The sequence below is a fragment of the Alexandromys fortis genome, unplaced genomic scaffold, assembly GCF_014885135.2.
Source record: "Alexandromys fortis isolate MF-2015 unplaced genomic scaffold, M_Fortis_MF-2015_v1.1 scaffold_34, whole genome shotgun sequence".
Lineage (NCBI taxonomy): Eukaryota > Metazoa > Chordata > Mammalia > Rodentia > Cricetidae > Alexandromys > Alexandromys fortis.
Window position 1 is genome coordinate 8433841 of NW_026067933.1, and position 22634 is coordinate 8456474.

The 22634-nt window shown below is 41.7% G+C and overlaps 1 protein-coding gene and 1 long non-coding RNA gene across 6 annotated transcripts in view; one reads left to right on the forward strand and one right to left on the reverse strand.

Annotated features, from left to right (window-relative positions):
• Positions 1 to 22634, reverse strand: part of Met (MET proto-oncogene, receptor tyrosine kinase) — a 110516-nt gene that overhangs the window by 76773 nt on the left and 11109 nt on the right. For 2 of the 4 annotated variants that reach the window (XM_050145879.1, XM_050145880.1), the window contains exons 2-3: positions 8566 to 8614; positions 4059 to 5275 (exon numbers count right to left, since the gene is read on the reverse strand). In XM_050145879.1, the coding sequence (XP_050001836.1) occupies positions 4059 to 5261 (1203 nt within the window). In that variant the 5' untranslated portion in view covers positions 5262 to 5275; positions 8566 to 8614. The remainder of the gene's footprint in view (positions 1 to 4058; positions 5276 to 8565; positions 8615 to 22634) is intronic. The other 2 variants (XM_050145881.1, XM_050145883.1) reach the window with 1 other exon arrangement.
• On the forward strand, positions 5287 to 22048 carry LOC126503909 (uncharacterized). 2 transcript variants are annotated; one of them, XR_007592453.1, is made up of 4 exons: positions 5287 to 7353; positions 8041 to 8301; positions 8608 to 12991; positions 16010 to 22048. It is a non-coding gene; the product is annotated as an uncharacterized lncRNA (long non-coding RNA). The 2 variants fall into 2 exon arrangements; XR_007592452.1 differs by having other exon boundaries at positions 5287 to 8301.

The window sequence follows — 22634 nt, forward strand, 5'->3', positions numbered from 1 at the left end:
ATGCCACTGAGCACATCACCGACATTCAGGACAGATCCTCATGCCCAGCAGTAGTTGGCAAGTACAAAACAGACTCTATGTTTGCTTGTTTTTATGTGTGATTTTGTTTTGCTCTGGTATATTTTATCTTACTGTTTTTTATTTTTATATCTTGCTTTTTCTTGTTTTTATCTTGAGTGAGAGAGAGCTGGGGCAGAGAACATGAGGTTGGGTGGGTAGGGAACTGGGGTTCTCCCAAATCTGGAATGATTTGGGAAAGGGGAAATAATATGATCACATATATTGTATGAAAACAATTTTAATTTAAAAAAATTAAAAAAAATGACCAAGATGTTGGGGAAATATTTACTACAAGTTAACTTTTTCAGATGTTTACACAATACAGGGAAACTTTCTAATGGACTCTAAAGAGTGTAAGGCATTAACGGAATTATACAAAGAAACTTTCCTCTCTCAACTTGCATTAAAATTTTTCCCTAATATGTAGTATTACAAGTCTCCAAGTGAAATCCATAGCATCCTCACAGAATGAAACTGCTGCTGACTGTGGGATTTTTAAATGGGTCTCCTGCTCACCACTGACTTGCATTTGCAGCAATTGTCTCAGTTAGCTCACTAAACCATTTTTTCCTGGACTTGCAAGTTAATGAACTCCTTATGTATGATTGGTGGAGATTGAAGTGGATTAAGGGATTTATAATGCTATTTATCTCCAAACAGGAGGAAGAGGGTTTTTTTTTCCTCCTAAAGTTGGGTCATTACAAAGTTTCCATATTATAGGGGTGTTTTCTCAATGATTATATTTTGCTCAATAACAGCTAAGAGACTATGCATTAGCCTAAGACAACATGAATCCATACTAAATTGAGATGTTTATAAAGATTCACCAATGAATGGGTTAAAAAAAGGCAAGAAAGATATTTCAAATGAATTTGAACTTATTGTGGATGGGCAAACTAATAGAATTCACAGTTAGATGTCATTATAAACAAGCCCTTTATTGTCTGTTATTGAATTTATTAATATATTTAATAAGAAAACTTAATATTTCGTATTTTAAATGTTTCTAAACTTTTCATAGGATGTCTCTAAATTTATAAGGCAAAGAAAATTTAGACATAAAAACGACATTAAATACACATTGATAAAAATAAGCCCTTTAAAATCCACATTTAAACTAAACAAAAAAGTGCAAATCAAGACTATATTCTTAACCCTGGCTGTCTTGGAACTCAGACTGTAGACCAGGCTGGCCTTGAACTCAGAAATCTGCCTCCAGAGCGCTGGGATTATAGGTGTGCACCACCGCTGTCTGGCTTAAGATTCTATTCTTATAGAAGGTCTATTATAGCCAGCAATGGATGGGCACCTGCGGCTTGAGATAAGCTCCCAGAAACTGAATTATAAGTAGAGACCAGATCAGAAGTACATATAAGGCATGGGTGAAAAAAGTGTGCTCTCAGAATTGTTGATGACTCAAAGGGGCTTTCCTGTGGCAGATATGAGAAGATGCCCGTTAAGACCGTGACTAGATACATTCATGACATGTGAGGGGAGAGGGAGCCGCATAACATCATCAATAAGAAGTTAAGCCTGAAACACCTGCTGTATCCCCAAACAGACAACCGTCCTTCCTGGTACCTAGTGCTTATGCTGCAGTAGAGATATGTTTTATATATGGTGGGGAGATAGGAGGGTAAAACCCCCTCTGACGGATCTTATCATACAAACTGAGGACTGGGCAGGAACCTAAGTAGAAAGGTACCATCACAGCATACTTCAGCTTGTCCAAAGAACACTTAAGTCTGTGCATGCAATATTAGAGATATTAATATCAAAACTCCTCAATGTGTGTCTAGTCATGAAACTTCATGCTAAAATAAAGACTCAATTCCAAGATGTCCCTAGAAGGGTCACCTGATATCTGACCAAGTTAATCCAGTCCGGACAAAGCAGACTCATCTTATTTCTTAAAGACTCCCTAACTCCCTGTATATCTTTTTCATGTTGCTGGCCTCATTTGAGGACAAAGCTGGGATATGACTGCACGGTGGTCACTGGAACACTTTCTGTGGACCAGGTATGTGAGAACAGTGAGTAGCCTCGGTTTCAGAAGAATTTAAGCCGCTAGTAAGCAGAGAAGATGAACAGGCAAATAAAGAATGGAGCTTCGCCGGTATTTGTCTTTATGGAATTTGGCCAGTGCAAAACTTGGCTTCCCTTACAAGGAGACTGTTGGCAAGTTACATCTCGTTTCCCACAAGAATTTTTGAGATGTGGGTGATAATGGTTTCAGGTGTGGCTTTGGGGGCATTTTTCCTGCGTGATAAAACTAGCCTGCATTTTATTGGATAATCTTGCCTCTTTGTTCCCTCTGGAAAACTAAAAAAATGTCAAAGCAGGTAAGATAAAGTTCAGGAGGTTTTGAGACTTTTTAAAATGAGTAAGAACATTTACAACTGGGAGGCTGAAACGCACAAAATAAAACAACGAGATAAGACACCAGTATGCGCTTGCAAAGTTGACTGTCTTTTTTAACTTTTCCAGGACAAAATCCAAAAAAGACCAGCAGCCCTGGAAGCCTTGGAGGAAGTCCCATAGGCTCTTTAAAGTCACGATGCTCAGCTAGCTTGCTGGATGCAGGGAGAGTGTGCGCTCTCAGATGCCCTGAATAGCACACTTGTGCTTTGGAATCCCAGGTTTCTGAAAGCCCTCCGGCTTTCTTCTCTTCTTTTGCAGTATTTTCCACTGAAGAAAAGGGCGGCCTGATGAAGAACTTCATTGTGTCTTACAGAGTTGACAATGTTCATTAAACACGTGAGGGAGCAATATGCCTTAGTTGGGACTGGCAGGGGCGTGTTATATGTATTATCAGACCTTGGAGGGGAAAGGAGGGATGTTGTCTTTGTTTCAGCAAAGAATGTATTTTCTGCGTCCCATAAAACAGGCAAGTAATTTTGCACATAGGGAAGTAGCCCAGGTGACCCATCAAGAGCCAAGCAGATGTCGTGAATGCGCATGCCCCGGTTGTGCTGCGGTAGAATTATATGCTTTCTCTTATCCAGTTCATTTATGTTTCTCCTAGTTGCAGTGAGAACCTCTATTTCTTAGAGTGAAACCTGTCTGGACAAGATACACTTTTCCAAAACCCAAATGTCTTTAGACTGGATTTAATGGGACACTATCTGTTCAGTTACAGTCACTGGGGGTTACTGGGTTAGGAGGCACAACCATGCTATATATGCAAATCTAGGCTGAACACAACTTCCAAGGAGGCAATGGACTCCCTAGGTCAGCGCTGGTCTCTGTCACTAAGGGATCAAATGACTAGCAGAAAAAAAAAATTCTACTTTATTTAATTAAAACACCAATGATTTTCCTATGCTTTCTTGTGAAAGCACCATTTTTAGTGATCATCAAACCAAAACAAAAAGTGCTATGCAGGAATGCACACTAAGTGTTAAAATTATTTTTTTTAGTTATAGTATCACACCCCTCCATGTTTGTGTGTGTGTGTATATGTGTGTGTGTGTGTGTGCGCGCGCGCGCGTGTGCATGCACGTGCGTGAGGTGGCTCGCATGCATGCATTCTTGGATGCATTTCTTGTGTGGGTACATGGAGACCAGAAGGGAACCTTGGGTGGCACTCCTCAGTACCTGTTTAGTTTTAATTTACTTATTTGAGACAAGGTCTTTCTCATTGATCTAGAGAGTGTCAATTAGGTTAAACTGACCAGCCAGTGAGCCCAAGGCATTTCTATTATTAGTGCTGGGACTACAAGCATGGACCACCTCTGTTTTCTTCACATGGGTTCTTGGAATGGATCTCCACTCCCCATGCTTACATAACAAACGTTTCCCTGACCAAGCTACCTCCCCAGCCCCACGTGAATTTCATAAGAAACTATTTTAATCAGTAATGAAGATCAATTTCCTAACAAAGAATTTGTAAATATTTTGGATACAAACCATTGGCTAACCACAGAGATGTCTTGGTATCCCCCTCCCTGTTTTTAGATTGGCGTTTATTCTGCTTTATACCTAATTTTAAGACTTACCCTGTTGAAACAGTGCTCATGGTTGGGTCCATAAAAATGCTGGAGACATCTCACATTGTTTTTGTTGACAATCTTGTTGAAGAATTCATTGACATATTTGATGGGGAATGCGCAGACGGCCGATCGATTCATGGGTTCAGCAGAATCTGGCTTGCTTTGTGCGAACACGCCATAGAGAATGTCATCATTCGGGCTGGCACCAATCTGCTTAGCAAGATTAGCCCCTGGCTTCCCGACATAGGCCGCTTGGAGGATGTTGAACACCTCCTCCCTTGTGGATCTCTTTCTTCTTTTCTCCGTGAGAATACACTCCAGAGGCATTTCCATGTAGGAGTGCAACCCCGAGTCTACAGAGCAGAACCTGATTATCCTCGTGTGAAAACTCTGAGCGTCTAGGGTTTCCTTTTGGACAGTCAGAAAGTAAATAAAATGTTTGCTTTCGAAGGCATGTATGTACTTTATGGGGTAGGACTCCCGGAATTCAGGTAAGACATCAATATAGGACTGGTCTGTCAAAAACTTAAAACCATCCTGGGTCTCCTTCAGCCGTCTCACCGAAATCGAATGCAATGAACGATCAGGAAGGTAGGTCGAATTGATTGTATTCCCCACAAAGAAATTGATAAACCTGTCCTTTTCAGACAGGAGGACTTTGGCTCCCAGGGCACTCACGACGCAGTCAGGACACTGATCTGACTCTTCATCCACATCTGGGGAGAACATGCAGTGAACCTCGGACTGTACGTCAGCCGGGTTGTCAGGAGGCAGGACATGCCGCTGGCAGGTACCTCTGCCGACGCTGCCACAGCTAATGAGCTGATCGTCATAGTACGTGTCGACGAGCAGAGCCATGTTGACGTTGTCTTTCCAGACGCCTCCTGAGGAATTGGCATTGCCGCTGCAGTCCTGACATGGAAAACAATCTGGGTGTTCCAACACGGGCCCCATCTGGTACTGCGATACCTTCTGAAGGTCTTGGTCATTTAGAACGTAAATGTAGTTTGTGGCTCCCAGGTAAATATGATGCCCGTGCAGAACGACATTCTGGATGGGGGTTTCTGAGGTGAAGTTGGGAAGCTGATACTTCATGTTCACATTCATCCCGGACTTCACAAGGGCCTCCTTGCACTCCCCATGGCTCCTCTGCACCAAGGTCAACAGCAGCACCAGAATGCCAGGTGAGAGCACGGTGGGGGCCTTCATTGTGAGAAGCGGATCTGCCAAGACACGTTCAAGCAAGAGCTGCTTAGTCGTCATTAGAAACAAAGAAGAAAAATGGAAGCCCTGCTCCAGCTTCGCTGGCAGAAATAACATTTCCTCATTGGAATTTTTACATAGAATGAAAACAAAAACCGCTAGCTAGCGTCTCAGAGAGATGCATTGTAGGACTGGACATGACTCCACACAGTTTAATTTTAGAAGTCACGCCACGAGCGAGTAGCTTTCAAGGGCCATTATGGGATGCAAACAATGTTCTGTGTTGAGGCCCATGCGGCAACCGAGAGCCGTTCAGCAGCTGAATAAGGAACGCAGTGCATTCTTTCTTAACCCCTAGCTGGTTGCTTATTGTGGTTTCATATCTGTGGCTAATGACTAGGTTGACACTTAAACTTTCTTGGTTAGTCAAGGAAAGGAACTGTGGTTCAGATTCATTTGTTCTAGAAATCACAGGAGGCGTTGTTTCCTCGGGAGCCTGTAGAATTACTAGGCTAAATTTAGCTTCCTTGTGGAAGAAACCAATCATAAATCCTAGAAGCAAGCGGTCACATGCTGTTTATAGGATTTTTGTGTGTGTGGAAAAGGTATGGTTATAATTGGCTATGGCTAACCTATTGTTTCAGACAGACAAATGCTTGATGCGAGATCACTAGGAACAGCTGACTGAAATATGTGAAGTCAAATTTAATCTTCAGAATTGAAGTTTTAGAACTATTTCCCAGGGGGAAAAAACAACATATTGTTCATTATCAAGTCAAAAAAGCTCTTTAGTCCCAAGAACATTATTTCAGCATTCTGGGGTATACACATGGACCAGTGTTTCTCCCAGGAAGCATGACTGGCTTGTTATTCAGGCTAAAGATGTGCAAACTCTGCTAATAATAGCTAAGGGCAGTGGTAGGCTATTGTTTTGCAAAGAGGGTACTTAGGATGAAAGCAACTAATCACCCAACACTTGTGTTTTCTGACAGGACTGAAGGGGGTTTCAAACCACATTTGGCATTACAGGTATGGCAAAGACTAACCTTGGACCTACGAAACTACATCCAATATCACCAAGCAACTAACATGTGATAGGCTCTGTGTTTACACTAAGGAAAATGGAAACATGATTCCTGCTTTTCAGTGAGCCTAAAAACCTGGCTAATAATTAACACACAGAGACTGATGACCAAACTACCTGTCACTACAGCACCCCATATAGCACAATCCCCAAGCTACAAGCATCAAGAAAAGGAGAGATGGCTTCTGTACGGGATCATAATATGAGACATAGCACACACTCCTTATGTTAGGAGGTCCATTAGGAGGACAGCCTCTGTCTGACTCATTCGTTACTGTATTCCAAGAAATGGATGCCGGGGAGCCTGGAACACAGCCGGCAATCCACAAATATATACGGGACCTGTGTGTAAATAAAAGATAAGCAGCAGGTTCAGAAACAAGAACCTGGGCCCTAACGTTTCAACTTTGGTTCTCATAAGTTTCTAGAAATTGAGAGCCTTAAAGAGATGATTGGCCAGTAACTATGGTGGCCTAGAATGAAGCAAAGGAGGGGAATCAGCAAGATGGTGGCCCCGAGAACAGAAGGAGGCAGTGAGAGGCACCATTCAGTAAGTAAGACTTGCCACCTGGCTGGACAGAAGAAAGAGGAGGTGGAGATGATCGGGAGTCATCTGGGCCGAGGTAGAATGAGCTACACAGCAGGCAGCAATAGGTAGCTGGCTGAGAGAGATGGTTTTGAAGCCTGCTGAGTATAATTAAGTGATGGGAACCGAGTAAAGGTTCTACTGTAGGAATGGCTGGAAGGGCTCACTCACTCATTTATCAGGAAGCAGATGCTTGGAAAACGTGACGAATGGAATTTCTGAGCAGACGGAACATCTATGCCAAGGAGCAGAGGTGAATAATGAAAGCTTCAGAGGAAAGCTGCCCTTATAGATGGGAACATGACTGGCTCAGGGGAGACACATCTGCTTCCGGTGACACAGTAGTAGCCGGCGGAATGAGGAAGAAATGCAAGTCCAAAACTTGGGGTACTTGGTACTTCATTTAGCACAAGAGAAATAAACTTCAGGTATATGCATAGGAGTGAGAGTTAAGACCTAAGTTGGTGTGCCTGTGGTAGGACTAGAAGGAAAAGACGTGGCCAGTGAATTATATCGGGGCAAAAACTTACATTAAAAGAACTGAGCAGAGTCAAGAAGGCATTGAGGCATCAGGAGCCACCACTGCTTCAGTGTGACAGAGGCCAGGCAAGGGTCTCAAGAAGACCACAGTCTGTATATGTGTGTAGTCGTTGACCTTCAAAAGAGTGGTTTCAATAGATTTAAAAGTAGTTTTCAATACTGTTAAGGTGTAAGGGAATATGTGTTTTGAGGAAGTAGATTGTTCACTTAAGCAAGAACTAGCAGAAGGCAACAGCAGTTGCTTGGAGTTCATTGTTAAATTAGAAAGATGTATGCTTATTTGCAAGACTTCCGCCTCTGCTAACACTGATTTGGTGCCTACGAAGACACAGTGCCTTTCTCTGGAAAGCTCATGGTTCCTTGGTAGAGGCAACGAGTGTGAGTAGAGAGGAAAGCAGACAGCAAATGAGGCTAGAATCAGTCCTCAAGGGTGAGTGAATGAAGATTCCTCACAGACAACCAGTTTTGTGCATAGAAGAGACCCAGTGGAGAGCACACGGCGTGGGAAGGACGAAAAGGGGGGCGGTGACAGGCACAAGTGAGAGACAAAGCTGATGATGCAATATTCCAAACAGGTATTTCTAAGATTCCCGGAACATCTCCGATACAACCAGAGAGGAGAAGTCACATGACAGTACAGGAACAGCGAGAGGTTCAGAAGATGATACTTCTGTGTTCTAAAAGTAAATCAGAGTGCACAGACATGTGCTTCAAGAATGGATATAGAGGAGGGACTAGGGACTTCAGCTGGATGAAGAGCCTGTAAACAGAGATCAGTAAGGAAGTAATAAAAGAACCACTCTAACAGTTCCTTTGAGCCCCAGCGCTCCTTTAAGGTAAGATACAATCAACATTCTCTGACAACCTCTTCACATTCAGGAAAGAGAAGAAACCTGGTGCAGACAGTTGAAAACACAGTGGTCTTTGGGGTTCATATGAAGGGATATGATTGAGGATACAGGCTTTGAGGTGATGTGCAGCAAAGCCAGAGTGTCACTGATGTACCAGAGAGCAAAGCAAAGCTTCAATAAGATAAATTACTGGGAGAGGTATAAGCCACAGAATCATAAAAGCAACAATAACATGCATTGTGTGCTTACCACGTGCTGGGCATTCTGTTAAACCGTCTCGTTTCTCTTCAGAAACATCCTGTGAAGAAGGAAGTATGGTTAGCCTCCTCCTCTGGATGAGCATGTCTGTCAGGAGTCACCCAGTGTGACACCCAATTCCACGCCTAGCAGAGAGCGGCCACCCTCGGACGCTTCCTCAACATGGAAGCAGCGTCCAGAAGCAGCGTCCAGAACACAGGGGTCAGAGCAGAGCAAAAGTTTCAGCATCATGTTTCCGACCCTGGCCCTTCCCTGTCTAGCCATGTGACTTAAGGCCATCCATCTACCTCTGTGGCCACTGTCCAATACCCTCATGTGATTGTTCTTAAGTATCAACAAGAGGGGAGATTTGGAAGACATATGACCATTTAAAAAATATATGTAGAAAGAATGGGAATTGAACTTACTATTTAACATATCGTTCTCAATTGTTTTGAAATATGCTAGAACATTTTGGGGGCCAATGAAAGGAAGAAGAATGAATGAATAGAAAGGATTAGGGATAAATTGTCTCACCAGTCCAGAGTATATTATATGAAACTTTAAATGTTTTCTCAACGTGACATACATCAGTATGTCTTCCAAGAATGGGAACACTGTTTCTGTGTTTTCTCCAAAAAGTATGATGTGAGGGAAATAAATGAATGCATTTTTTTCCAAAAGGAAGTCCAAACAACATTAGAATTCATTTGCATCCAAGTTGATGCCCATTAAAGCAGCACTGAGTGTGCCTGGCTTCTAATTTTTCTCTTGTGAAAGAAACTTCAAAATGATCTTTATTTTATTTTATTTTATACAATCTGAGGGATTACGTAATGTTTTAGAAATAAGGATCGTGTTCTAAGGTTGATACATATGTCACTCACTGTGCTACTGCTGAACTAGCGAGGACTCGGCATATGTACAAGGGAGCTTTTTGTTATCTCACTGGATGGGACAGCAAAGCAAAAGAAAGCCAGAAGAGAAGGATGTAATTAATCATTTAATACATTCCATTTTCTTAACCATCCCGTTAATTAAGACTAGTCTCTGTTTACAAAGCTGTATGTTGGTGAGACCAGAGTGCCAAGTGCAGACTCTGGTGCCAAATGTACAACCACATACTCTGGCCAGGTGCATTGTGGGACTCAGCCCATTTGTGAGGATGGCTCTGTGAATTTGATGATAGATGCAGGTTAGCGCAGTGCCTAGCCCCTGGTAGGTCAACAATTGTCCTATATTATCACTGTTGGTTCATAGTCCCAGAAAACATAGATGGGCATCTATAATGTGCAAGATACCAAGAAGAGGGCTGACGTTTCAAAGATGATTAAATTACTTTCCAATTGTCAGGGGGAACAGAAACTAGTAGGGGAGGCAGGCAATCACACAATAGTTTAAACTCAAGGAAAGAAGTTCAAAGAAGAGAAATGTAGCCTAGCTATGGAGTTAAATGGGCGTGGCAATCAATTATCTTTTCCTCCTTAGGAATCCATAATTTTGAGAAGCAGAACCCAGCTACAGTTGTGGCAACAAAGCTAAGCTATATGACCCAAAACAAGTCGCTCAGTTTCTTCTGCTTCAGCAGCTTCCTAATTTGTCAAATGAATTTTGAGTAGTAGCATTCTAGGGTCCCCTGGTACTGGCTTAGCACACCTATTTTGTGTGTCTCTTCTCAGTTTCTATTTCAGTGACCTTATCTTAACAACCCAAATCATCATGATGGGACTGCTACCTCATAGGAACTGGCAAATACCCCAAACTAGAGCTCTGGCCTCCCACACAGGGATGGTTCTTGACTATGTACTGGCATTCCTGAACTCAACTACTGAACTCCAAAGTATGTTCTGAGTGTAACAATTTTGATCTCAGAGACATTTTTTTTTCTACAATTACCTGTCACGCCGGTGCGACCAACTTGCCTATATTACTCTTGCTTCCCAGCTCTGTGCCAGACCTGGCTATGCCTGAAATTGTAGTGGTTATAATGGTAGTGACTCCAGACACACTCACTTCCCATCTGTTTTCGTCTTGACACATTTATTCCTGTGATGTCTCTGAATGAGACTTTCAACCCAGAATGCCTTTTCACCACTTCTGCCCCATTTTTTTTCTTTTGGAAATAACGCTGGTCATTTCACTCTTTTTTAATTAAATGGAACATATAAAGATGATTCAAACAGACTGACTAATTCATTCTCCTGAAGTCTGGCACACAGCAGATGGCACTGAGTCACCTATAAAGCATCTCTTTAGATCTCTGCCGTTGGCAGCAAGGATACTCTCACTAAACAAGCATTTCCTGTCAATGAGCACCCCGGTGCCATCTTGGTCATAAACCTGGGGCATTTATGAATCCTTACGTTAGAGACAGCCTGTTAACTATGAATTCAGGCTCCGCCCAACCTTCCCAGTGGCCATTCAACTCTTCTCGGCCACTTCTCGGCTTCCGAGTTTTCGCATGAAAATACCTTGCATTGGTCATGTCCTCCCTCCCAAACCTAGCAATGGGGTGGGTTCTCAGGCTTTTGTCGAGTAGCACCTGTGCCGCTCAGCCACTGTACCAGCAAGAAGCATAGTGTTCTCCTCAAAGATTGATTCCTTGGGGACAATCACAGCAGGCACAATGAGACACTTCTTAAAGAGGAAGACTTTGTAAACTTTGGCACAATTAACTTTGCTTTAGGAACTGATTCTTCTCAAAAGTCCCGGTGATGTAGAGCTATGTTGAAAACACTTTCCAGTTTGTGAGATACACTCAGTTATACCATCTTTTCTAGTTGGTACATATAAGATAAACATTATTCTCATTTTGTTTCAGATGACATATATGTTTAAAGAGAATAAAATGTTAGCTAAATGCACACAAAAAAACCAAGGTCTCAAAAAAAAAAAAAAACAAAAAAACAAAAACAAAAAAAAACCCCAACAAACCCAAGGTCTCTTTGGTATTTCTAATTTTTAAAATATCTGATGCTTATTTGAAATGTTTCTCTTTAGTAGCATTTCTAGGGCAAAGATTTCATTCAGAAGACGCAGAAACACTTATTTACACCTGCTTAGCACCCACTATTTCTTCCCCAGAAGCTTTTTTGAGAACTCTCTCTGCCCCGTCTACTGAGACTGCCTACCAATCATATTGCTTAAGTCTCACTGCAGGGAGAGTATGCGCACCAGACTGGCTTTTCGAGGAGCTCTACTCCTCTGAGCCAGTGCTCTGTCAGGGTGCACACGTGACCAAAGCAAGGACAACCAAATGGATGCTGGCAGAGAATGGCTCATGTTCAGAGATTCCAGACATTCAGATGATACCTCCTGCGGCTTTCTGAGGGCCATCTTTGCTGCCATGTTGGCCAAGCTAGCCAGAGTTGAAGTTGATGCTGTGGGCAGAGGAGCTCAGACTTGGAGAGAGGAAGGTTCTCACTGTCATTTGGCAATCTGAATCCCACCATAGTTTAAGCTTATAAGAGCCAACGAAATTGTTTCCTTCCTTCTTCCTTTTTGTCAGCCATTTAATAATGATCCCTTTACTCCGTGCAAACCACAAGCAAATAATATCCAGGAAAAAAATATGAACTTGTGAGTTCATAACACAGGTCAAACGCAAAAAAAAAAAAACAAAAAAAACCCCAAAAAACCAAAAACCTCAACTTTACAGGAAATGGAAAAGATCAGACATGCTCAGTATGGTACATAAAATATTCAAATAAAGTGGAACAAAATATTTTCTTTGTGTTTTTCAACAATTACTTGTAAATATTTCACTTGACACCTGGGAATATATTCATTAACTGAGATTCTTGAGGTGGTTTACCGTTTTATTTCTTTCTCCTATTGTATATTTCTGAAGTCATTTATAACATTTAGCATAAACTCAAGATGAAAATAATGTACCTAAGTGGTGAGTTAAAATAAAAAATTATAAAAGATTTCAACAGTACATTTGAGTGTAAAAGGGAATTTATAATTCTGGAAAATGGCGGAGATGCCATATTGAGGAAGCTAAACCAAAAAAACCAGTCACTGCCACATATAAGGGGGCTTGCAAGAACGATATTCCAAGGAAAATTCTTAGATCTCTCTACATTACACCCTTTCCATTAACTTTGAAAGTAGGAGAGGTAGAACTACACCTTTAAGATGGTCCCGCAGGTAAGAAACTTGGCATGCAGGCATATGAGACCCTAGGAGAGTCCATGGAACTCACATGAAGTGCTGAAGTAACGTGCATGTCTGTAATTACCAGAGCCTCTGCTGCAAGAAAGGAAGTGGAACCTGGAGACTATTCTGAAGTGGGTGACCAGCTAGCCTGGGATACACAGTGATGAACAACAGAGACCCTCTTCAAAGAAGAGCGAAGATTAGGATCAATTCCAGGGTTGGCTGCCAACCTCTGCGTGATCATCATGCATGAGCCTGCTTCACCAGATAAGAAAAGGTAGGACCGTAATAATCAAGTCACTAGAAACTAGAAAGTTTCTGACGACATTTCTAGTCCTGGATTTGTAAAGAGCCACAGTACACGGTGGTACACAATATGGAACAGATCTTTGAGAGCATCCGTTACATGATGAGCAGAAGTCTGGATACTGAGAACTTCTGTTGGCTTGAAGACAGCGAGATAAACTCTATACCTTAAGCCTGTAGCCTAAATTAAAACATAAATGAAAACACAGGACTGTTAAGAAAGCAAAGTTTACCTGTGAGTTCAAGGTCAACCTGATCTACAATAACTAGTTCTAGGACAGGCTCCAAAACTACAGAGAAATCCTATCTCAAAAAAACAAGCAAACATACAAAAACCAAAAACAAACAAACAAAAACAAAAGAGAATGAAAAAGAAAAAAAGGAAGCAAAATTTACAATCTTTTTTTTTTTCTGGATTTTCCCCCTATGCCTCCATATTAACCATGGTCTACATAATAATAAAGACAATATACCACATCAAAATCTTTTTCAATGCAGTTAGATCCTTCCTCCCCCCACCCCCACCTACTCTTTTCTTTCCTCCCTTCTCCTCCCCCTTTTACTTTTCCATCTTCTCCACACAAGGCCTTTACCATGCTAGGCAACTGGTCTACCAGAGAGTTACATCCCAAGTCCAAGAGCCTCTCACAGCTCTCACAACTGCAATTTCCAATGGTGGGTTAAAGGGACAGAAGGAAGCATCCAGACTCTTCAGCCCATCCAACTGCTCTTTTGTATGACCATATTTAAATAATCCAGAGTTCCCACAAGACAGGCTTATTTTTAACATATATAGATTAATTGGTTCTAGAGTACCTTTCTGGCACTCTACTTAGAACTCTGGCACATAGAACTTTCTGGAAAAGAGGCGGGATGTGGTGGAGGGAGTGGGAGGAGGCTTAGGCCATAGGTCGATATGAATGTGCTTTACCCCTTCATAGAGACTGGCCTTAGGGTCAGACTCTTGTTTCTACCTTGTGGGCTGGCCACAAAGGTCTTAAATTATGGGATACACTGGCTTTCATTTATGCAGCACACGCTGACATTGAATAAATGCAACACCCAAGCTGCTTGTTACCCCGAACCGTGCGTTAGCCAGTTCACCTTGCTCTCCACAGAAATGAGGAAGTTGGCCAGTGCTCTGGGGAAGAGCACTCCGAATACCTGCCTAGTGTTTCATTCCTTTATTTCTCTCTACAGTTTAAATAGAGCTATTTGTTATTTCCCCACCCTTGGCCATCTTGTGGTTTTCCTCTAACTCACTTTCAAGTTCTTGAAACCCTTAAAGTTCTTCCAAGGCAGAGGCCGCAGTAAGGGCCAAACAGGAACCATTAGTTTAAAGAGTAAGCCCATATCCCCACAGAGATTTAGGAAGTGAAGGTGTAGGAGACCCAGTTAACTTCGAATCTCAAATACGGGGTTCTTTTTTTAGTGTAAATATGTTCCAGGAATGCATTCAAACGACAATCCTAGTCGTAAGTGGAAAGAGAAAAATAAGGGAGGGATCACCTTCTGGAAAAAACAGAACTTGGAATGAAGAGACTTGGATGGAATCTATTTATCTTGGGAGTCAAACTATTTTCTGTCTTGTGCTTGCCTGCTTTCTTATTTTCCTTAGTCCCTCCTTATTTATTATTGATTGATTTATTTATACTGGGATTTGAACCAAATGCCTTAGTAGGCAAGTGCTCTACTATGTAGCTATATCCCTAGCCCTGTATTTGCTAAAACAGTCTTGCTGAACTTTCTCTGTGGTCCAGGCATACCTTAAATTTAGGATCTTTCTATTCCAGCTTCCTTAGTATTGAGGAGTAAGGCATGCATTACTGGGCTTGATTCAATGTTTTTTTTTAAGGATCTGTTTCCCAAACACACACACACACACACACACACATCTATCTATCTATCTATCTATCTATCTATCTATCTATCTATCTATCTATCTATCTATCTATCTTTGTAAACTGTGCACCATTTCTTATTTTTATCTTGGTTTTGTTCTTGTTATATATCTAAAACATTGTTTTAAATGTGATTTGTAAGTTCAAGTGATTTTAAATACATATAAAGGTGTAACAGTCAAAGGGCATAAACATTTTTTTTCTAGAAAAAAAGTTATACTGAAGATAGCAACTTGCACATTCCATGAAATTTCATAAAAGATCTAGATCTGCATATTTATTAAAGATTCAGATACAGATGGCGATAGAAGAACATGCTAAACTTAGCACTACAATAATGTACATGTGTTACAATGAATGGACTAGGGGAGGCCCTAAGCACTTGCGTGGCATCACACAAACGTTTCTTTAAAGACTTATAGTACTTCTGTTCTCCTTCTTATGTAGCTATCTCAGTCTTTCTCCTGACCATCATATTGAAAATGACAGACATTTAGCCTAACAAAAAGCGAATTGTGCATTTTCCACTTTCAATGTATGATTACGATCTTTGTTCAGGCCTGATATGGCAAGAGTAAAGATTAAGAGAACAGAATTCATTCTAGCCTCAAGATTTTTGTCTCATAAACTCATAAACTGTTAGCAAACATCTTTGTTCTTTTAAGAATGGCTGAAAACATCCAACTTCTGGGAAAAAAGAATAAATGGACATTTGTTTTACTATTGTGCACGTTGCAAAAATAAAATACCATTCAGAGCATTCATTGAACTGTCAGAGTTCTGATTGATGGACAGGCATTTACCCCATTTTAATAAATGGTAGCTCATACAAGAACATTTCGCTATCCTTGGAAATGGGGAGGTTGAACTCCCCCATTGTTAAGACCATACTAAAAGGCCTGAAATCAGAAGCAGATTTTTATTCAGCCTAATAGATGAATGAATGGGAGTTTGTGTAGACTTTCTACCAGATTTTGTTCAATTAAGCCGGGAACACTGAATAAAATAAATTCACAGATTACATCTTTCTACATGCAAGTTAAAATAAACCAAGCTCAGCAACCCTTTCCTGCTCCATTCATCCGCAGAGTTTGGAAAGCATGAACCTGACTGGGCAGTCAGAACGGGAGTCGAGAGGGAGACACATCCAGAGAAGAGGAAGCTGCTACATTGCTCACTGGTGAATCAGACATCCCCTCCTGTCTGCGGGTGGAGGTGGAAAATGTCCTGGGCATAAGGCATGTTCTGGTTCCAAATGGGGGATCCGTGCTCAGGAGTGGGTTAATCCGTGTCTTTCCTCTCTCCCTTTCCTCCCTCCATTATCTTTGGAATGAGACAAGGTCTTGTATGTTGTTTAGGCTGGTCTCAAAGGGTCTTCTTTTTGTCTCTGCTTCCTAGTGCTAGGCTTAAAGGCAGGTTACACTACTGACGGGTCCATTTCCTCTGGGTTGGCACAAGGCAAACACTAAACAGCTGCGCAGGGAAATAGGCAGTGAGTAGGTCCATTTTTGTCATGGTGGCTGCGCCATAAGGAGAGAAACCACTACCTAGCAAGAAAGGGGACACAAGGTGTCACACCGGGTGGACATTTCTTTCTAGGACTCTTTTCACTTGGTTCTCAACTCCATTTGGCTCACGTCTGAGAACATCTAGGATGCTGACGCTAGCAAGCCACCTCTGAAACCGAATGAGTGACGTCTCCCTTTTGAAGCTGAATTATACAAAAATTTCTTCACTAGGCAAAGTAGAGATTGTGGTACTACTGTGAATGAATGGAATTACCAGACTTGGCTGTTATTTTCCACAGGTGAGGATTTTCATGGGTGAAAATAATGCAATTACGTGTGTGATCAATATATCATCAGAAAATGAAGAACTAAGCACATTTTCTACGAAATAAAAATTAAATACCTTTAAATGAACAGAGAATGGGAAGTGAGTCAAACCCTATGAAAATAGGACAGAGCAGAAAGGTAAGTATAGGACCCCATTTCTAACATTCAGTAAACACCCTGAATGCTTGAAAAAAAAAATCAATAAACCTAAAGGTTAGGACAACATAAAAACAACTGTGCTCAGCATTGCATTTATATAACTGATCAATGGAAGAGAAAACAGCTCAGTACTGTGTGTGTGTGTGTGTGTATGTGTGTGTACTTACACACAGGCTCCTGTTTCTGTGTAAGATGTATGTTTGAGGAAAAGGAAGTGTAAGAAGAGGGAATGGTCTTTTTAAATGACCCTTTTCACTTAAAGAATCACTGCCCAGAGGACTAGGTGCCCTCTTCCCCACCTATAACATGAACACTCCTGGTTGGTACCCCCAGCTATTTAGTCCCAGAGAAATATCATACATAGGTCTCCATAAATTATAAGCTGATTGGCCCATTAGCTCTAGCCTCTTACTGGCTAACTCTCACATCTTGATTAATCCATTTTTCTGATCTATGTTAGCCATGTGGCTCAGTACCTTTTTTCAGTGGTTGCAGATCACATCCTGCTGCTTCAGTGGTCTGGGCAGGAGTGGGAGGAATCAACTTCCTCCTTCCCAGAATTCTCCTGTTCTCATTACATCATTTCTACTTCCTGTCTGGTTTTCCGCCTATATTTCCTGCCTGGCCAATCAGCGTTTATTTAAAACATGATTGACAGATTACAGACAATTCTCCCACACCACCCACCCACTTCTAGCAGTGCTGTCATAAGAGGAACACAAAGAGAAGGGACACTAAAGACATCCCAGAAAGCAGGAATGGCTTAAACTAGGTCTTAGGACAGCTAAGCTAGATGCAGACACTTTGAGGACAAGGGACATAGCTTTTCTAATACAGTAGTAGAGAGGCTGGGTGGGAGGGGCTCACATGGTTGAAACTGTCAAATCACATTCACAGAAAGCCTCGTGCATTCTGTTGAAGGCTCTGCATTCTATGTGTTGTTGGAAACCAATGGATATGGAAGTTAGTAGAAACATCCCATTTTGGTGAGCATGGGGTGAGCAGACAGAAGTGGGAAGGAGACAAAGGCTGTAAAACAGTGCAGAGGGTCATTCAACCATCTAGGCACAGTGTTGTGGGATATTTGTACATTGTGTGAAGATGTATTTTCTGTGATTGGTGTAATAAAAAGTTGAACGACCAATAGCTAGGCAGGAGGGAGGGAGGGGGGGGAGAGAGAGAGAGAGAGAGAGAGAGAGAGAGAAGAAGAGGAGGAAGAGGAAGAAGAAGAAGAGGAAGAAGAAGGCTGGAGAGAGACACTAGGAGACAGGAAGGAAACAGGATGGGCAGTACATGACAGAACATAGACTATTAAAAATAGGTTAATTTAAGTTATAAGAGCTAGTTAAAAACAAGTATAAGCTAAGGTCAAGCTTTTATAAATGAATAAATCTCTGTGTTGTTATTTGCAGGCTGGTGGTGCTGATGAGAAAGGTTGCTTCAGCACAAGGATGAGGATCAAGGAGAAAAAAGTGGGGACTCCCTAGTTCAGTATTGTTTGACCTTCATGAGCAGAGAGTATAAAAATCCATCTCTCTGCATTAGTTCTGTCTATCAACAACTACTCAGCCTGAATTCAGCACATGTTCATCAGGCCCTACTATGCTTGAAATACATCAGGAAGCAGACACACACTCCAGTTCTTTTGGGAAGCACTTACTAGCAGGGGCAATACATAAGCAGGCAGGATGTAGAGTATATTAGAAGTTGACAGCGTCTGGAGATCTGAACTGTCTCAAGGGAGGGTACAGGGAGAAGTCTGTGGCTTTGAAAATCTGTGGAGGTGACTTTTGAGAAAAAGGTCGAGGGAGGGAGAACTCAGACAAATGGCATGTGGAAAGAGATTTCTGAGTAGGGGTAAGAAGAATGGAATCCCTTTGAATGTGTGAAGGAAGACCGCCCATGGCAGGGGTTAACGTGGCCTAAGGGGAGGCACTGAAGCCAGCGGAAGACTGCTGACGTGGTCCCACCTGATGGACTGGCCTGGGCTACAAGGAAATAAGGAGTTTCCTTCGGGCTGAAATGGCTGAACTGTGGCTGTATTTTGATGATAGAGAGAATGGAATTAAAATATCAGGTGTGTGGTTTAAAAGGGAATTAAAACTAAAGATTTTATAATAAGGAAAATGGTCTTCCCAATTGAAGATACGGTGATGCAAAGGGTTAGCACAACCAGTGGGGTTTACGACCAGGAATTTTGAAGACCAGGGGATGTGAAGAAACCAGTTTGGTTGTATTCACAGTTGATGTACAGCTTACACAGTCAAGAGTTGTTAGGCATGTGGTGAAATATTTGGTTCTTAGAATGAAGAATAAAGGTCTAGAACAAAGACTTAAATTAAGAAGCAATCAGCATGTAGGTAGTGTGGAAAGATAGGAAGTTGGGTGAGATCACCATGATGGTTAATCTTCAGGGTCCATTTGACTGGGTTTGGAATCACCTAGGAGATGCACCTCTGGATATGTCTGAGAGCATGTTTCCAGAAAGATCTACCTCAAATGTGTTACAGATTAAACAGAAAGGAAAAGGGGAGCAAGCAAGTTATGCACTGGCATTCAAGGCTTTTTGCTTCTTGATTACGGACACAATGTGACAATCGATCAGTCTCATGTTCTACCACCATGCTTTCTTTGCCCTGATGGGCTATTTTGTTGCAGACCACCAACCACCAACCAAAACAATCCCCTTCTCCTGAGAGAACCAGGCAGGCTTCAGCAGAACTGCAGCCATATAGCACAAGGACCTGAGCAGACTTTGAGACCAACACTCCCTTAAGTTGCTTCTTGTTATGCAGTTTGTTACAACAACAAATAAAGAATTAATACAACCTAAAAGGAAAAGAAAAGAGAGGACAAGAAGTGTAGAAGCGAGGGCTGGAGCCAACAAAGCTAACAGGCTGGAAGAGCAGGAGGAGTAAGTGGAGCCAAAAGAACAGATGGAGATCCTTGTGGAACCTGTACTCGCTCTCCGGACACCTGCTCTCCCACCGGCATCTTATCTGTGCCTCACATCTCCCACATTCCCACATCGTCATCGTATTGGACTCCCGTTTGCAGGAATGGCAGACATGCCTGTCTCATTGCTCAGTGTCACCTCTTACCTGTACTGCTACAGTTTTCTACCTGGTTTCCCCTCTCCACCCTTGTCTTCATCATATGCTCTCCAAAGCACAAGAGACATTTTTTCTTCCTGGATGGAAAATCTGATTATGCTGTTTCTGAACTGAACAAAGAGTCACTGCCTTAGGAAATCTTGAAAGACACACGTGATCTCCCCAGACTTACTACTGCAATTGCTGGACTAACCATTCGATTCTGAGTTTTTAAAGCAAGCTATGTACTCTCCCACTTTGGGTGTTGGCGTATGTGGGTTTTCTTTATGGAGCAGTCTTTAGTTGCTTCACCCGGATAACTCTCGGTCTCGCCTTAGGAGATTTGTCTGGAAAATTTTGATGCCTCTCTCGTCTTCCAGAGGGAAACAGGGACTCTCTCAGGTGCCTTCCTCTCATCTTGCCCTCAACACACTGCATTGCAATGTGTGTTTCTTACTAGCCCGGGAACGTGGCTGTCAACTACTAAATTATTGTCATTACATGGCACTTAGTAAACACATATGACAAAAGAAATAAATGAAATTAAGTTAATATCTGAAAGAATGATCGCAAACAGAGTTCATAAATTTAGGTCGAAAGTGATGACAGGACTAGGAAGATACTAAGAAGAGAGAGAACACTTATGTGCTGATGATTCAGCAAAGTTGTTGATCATAAGAGAGACTGAGACTTCAAGATAGTTTAATTACTACCTCAAAGACACCTTCCAAAGTGAGATGGTAGTCTAAGTAAAAGACCTCGGAGTCAAAGACAGAAATTTGTGTTCCATTGGTTCATCTGAACTACAAAAGCTGTCGTCTTCATTGTTTCAGAGCAATGCATTTAAACTTTATGCAGGATAAACACCCATAATTTAAAAACCAAGAATGTAATGTCCTCTAATGTCTGTCATCTTTTGAGTACCTGCACGCCTAAAAAGTTGTGAGTTCTGAAGCATTTTTTAATTTTGGATATTTATTATGGCCTATGCTTTCTATTCTAGAATCTGCGTGATGGAAAAAAACTCTAAAATTTGAAACTTTTCTGACCCCAGCATTTCAGACAGGGGCTAGCATTGCCTTAATTGCAAAGGTATAAAGAAAAGTAGTAAACAAAGGAAACACGGAGACACAAGAGGCTGAGTTTGGATGGGTTTTGTGAAGAAGAGGGGGTGGGGTGGGGGGAGAAATTAGACATACATCGTGGATCAGAGTGTATTCCACAGGGGGAGACAGTGGGAATAAAACAAATGTCCATTATCTTTGGCAACAAGGAGACTTTCTTGGTATATGAAGGTGACTACTTGAATCAAATGAGTTAGGCAATTAATAGGAAAAAAGTAAGCAGAGAAAACAGGTTAGGCATACATTTTCAAGAACTCTTACTGAAAAGATAAGACAAATCCGAGCAACTTCTTAGGCAACTGTGTATTTAAGATCCTATCAGCACGCCTTGCATCTGTGTTTTCTTTCTTTCTTGAAGAGGCAGCTGGTTGCTTAAGGGCTGAATGAAAAAAATGGTTTAGGGAGAGTTTAAAGATGGGAGGGCAGGAGCAAAAACGAGGGCAGGGCAGGCAGAACAATCAAAGATGCTGGAGAGACGGAGATCAGGATCACAGGTTGGAAAGACCACTTCACTCTCTGAGACATACCCAAGGAGGTCAAAATGAGTGACATGGAGACCAAATGGGCTTCTGCTACTCTCTACGTCTGAAAGGAGACCTTACATCGAGAATAAAGAAAGCCAAAGGCAGCTGAGAGCTTGAGAAAATGGTGAGAGTTTGAGTCTTTGCAGTGGGCCTGGGGAAAGATGGAAGAGAGATCTATAGGGAAGGGACTCACTGTGAACGGGTCAAAGATGGAAGGACCAAGAACGAAACTATGTCTCATGATTCTCCCATCTTAAAGCACGTAGTGCCTGTTCCCATTGAGCTTCTACAGAGAGAGCAGGCTGAGTTGAGGAGCAGATGGCTACACGATTATGACCTCTGCAGCAAATTCCTCTTAATGTTTACATAATTCATCAGATCTATGGGCCTTTATTAAGAGGAAATGCCAGGTTCTGATTATTATTATTTTAGAACGAGATTTATTGAAATCTGGAAGAAATAACTTCTGGGGAAAGAAAACACATCAAAACAGATACTCTTCTCTCTTCAATAAAGCCAATGACATAAAGATGTTGAAGAAATGAATCAGATATAATGATCATCTAACTCTGAAAAGCGAAACCCTTTTAGGAACTGTGAGGGAGCGTTGGTCCTGAATTCCAGTCTAGTTATTCACTAAGAATGTTTAGTCGTAGTTGGAAAGCAATTAATCATCTTACCGTACAGATCCAAGGGCTGCCACCTTTCAGTGCCTTTAGTGAAACTGCCTGGGATTTTATCTGTACTTTTCTGGTGACTTAAAGAGCACTTTTAAAAAGCTCCATAAAGACCTGAAGAGTGCTTAAAAGTCAATGGGCCTTGACACACAGATCGAAAGGGACAATCTATGTGCTAGTCAGACTGAAATAAAATTGACAAGTCTCTTAATTTTGACATGACAGAGAAGCAGTTTTAAGAAGTCTAAAATGCATATTCATTTCTGCTTGAAGCTCTTCCCCCGTCAACCAACAATAGCTAA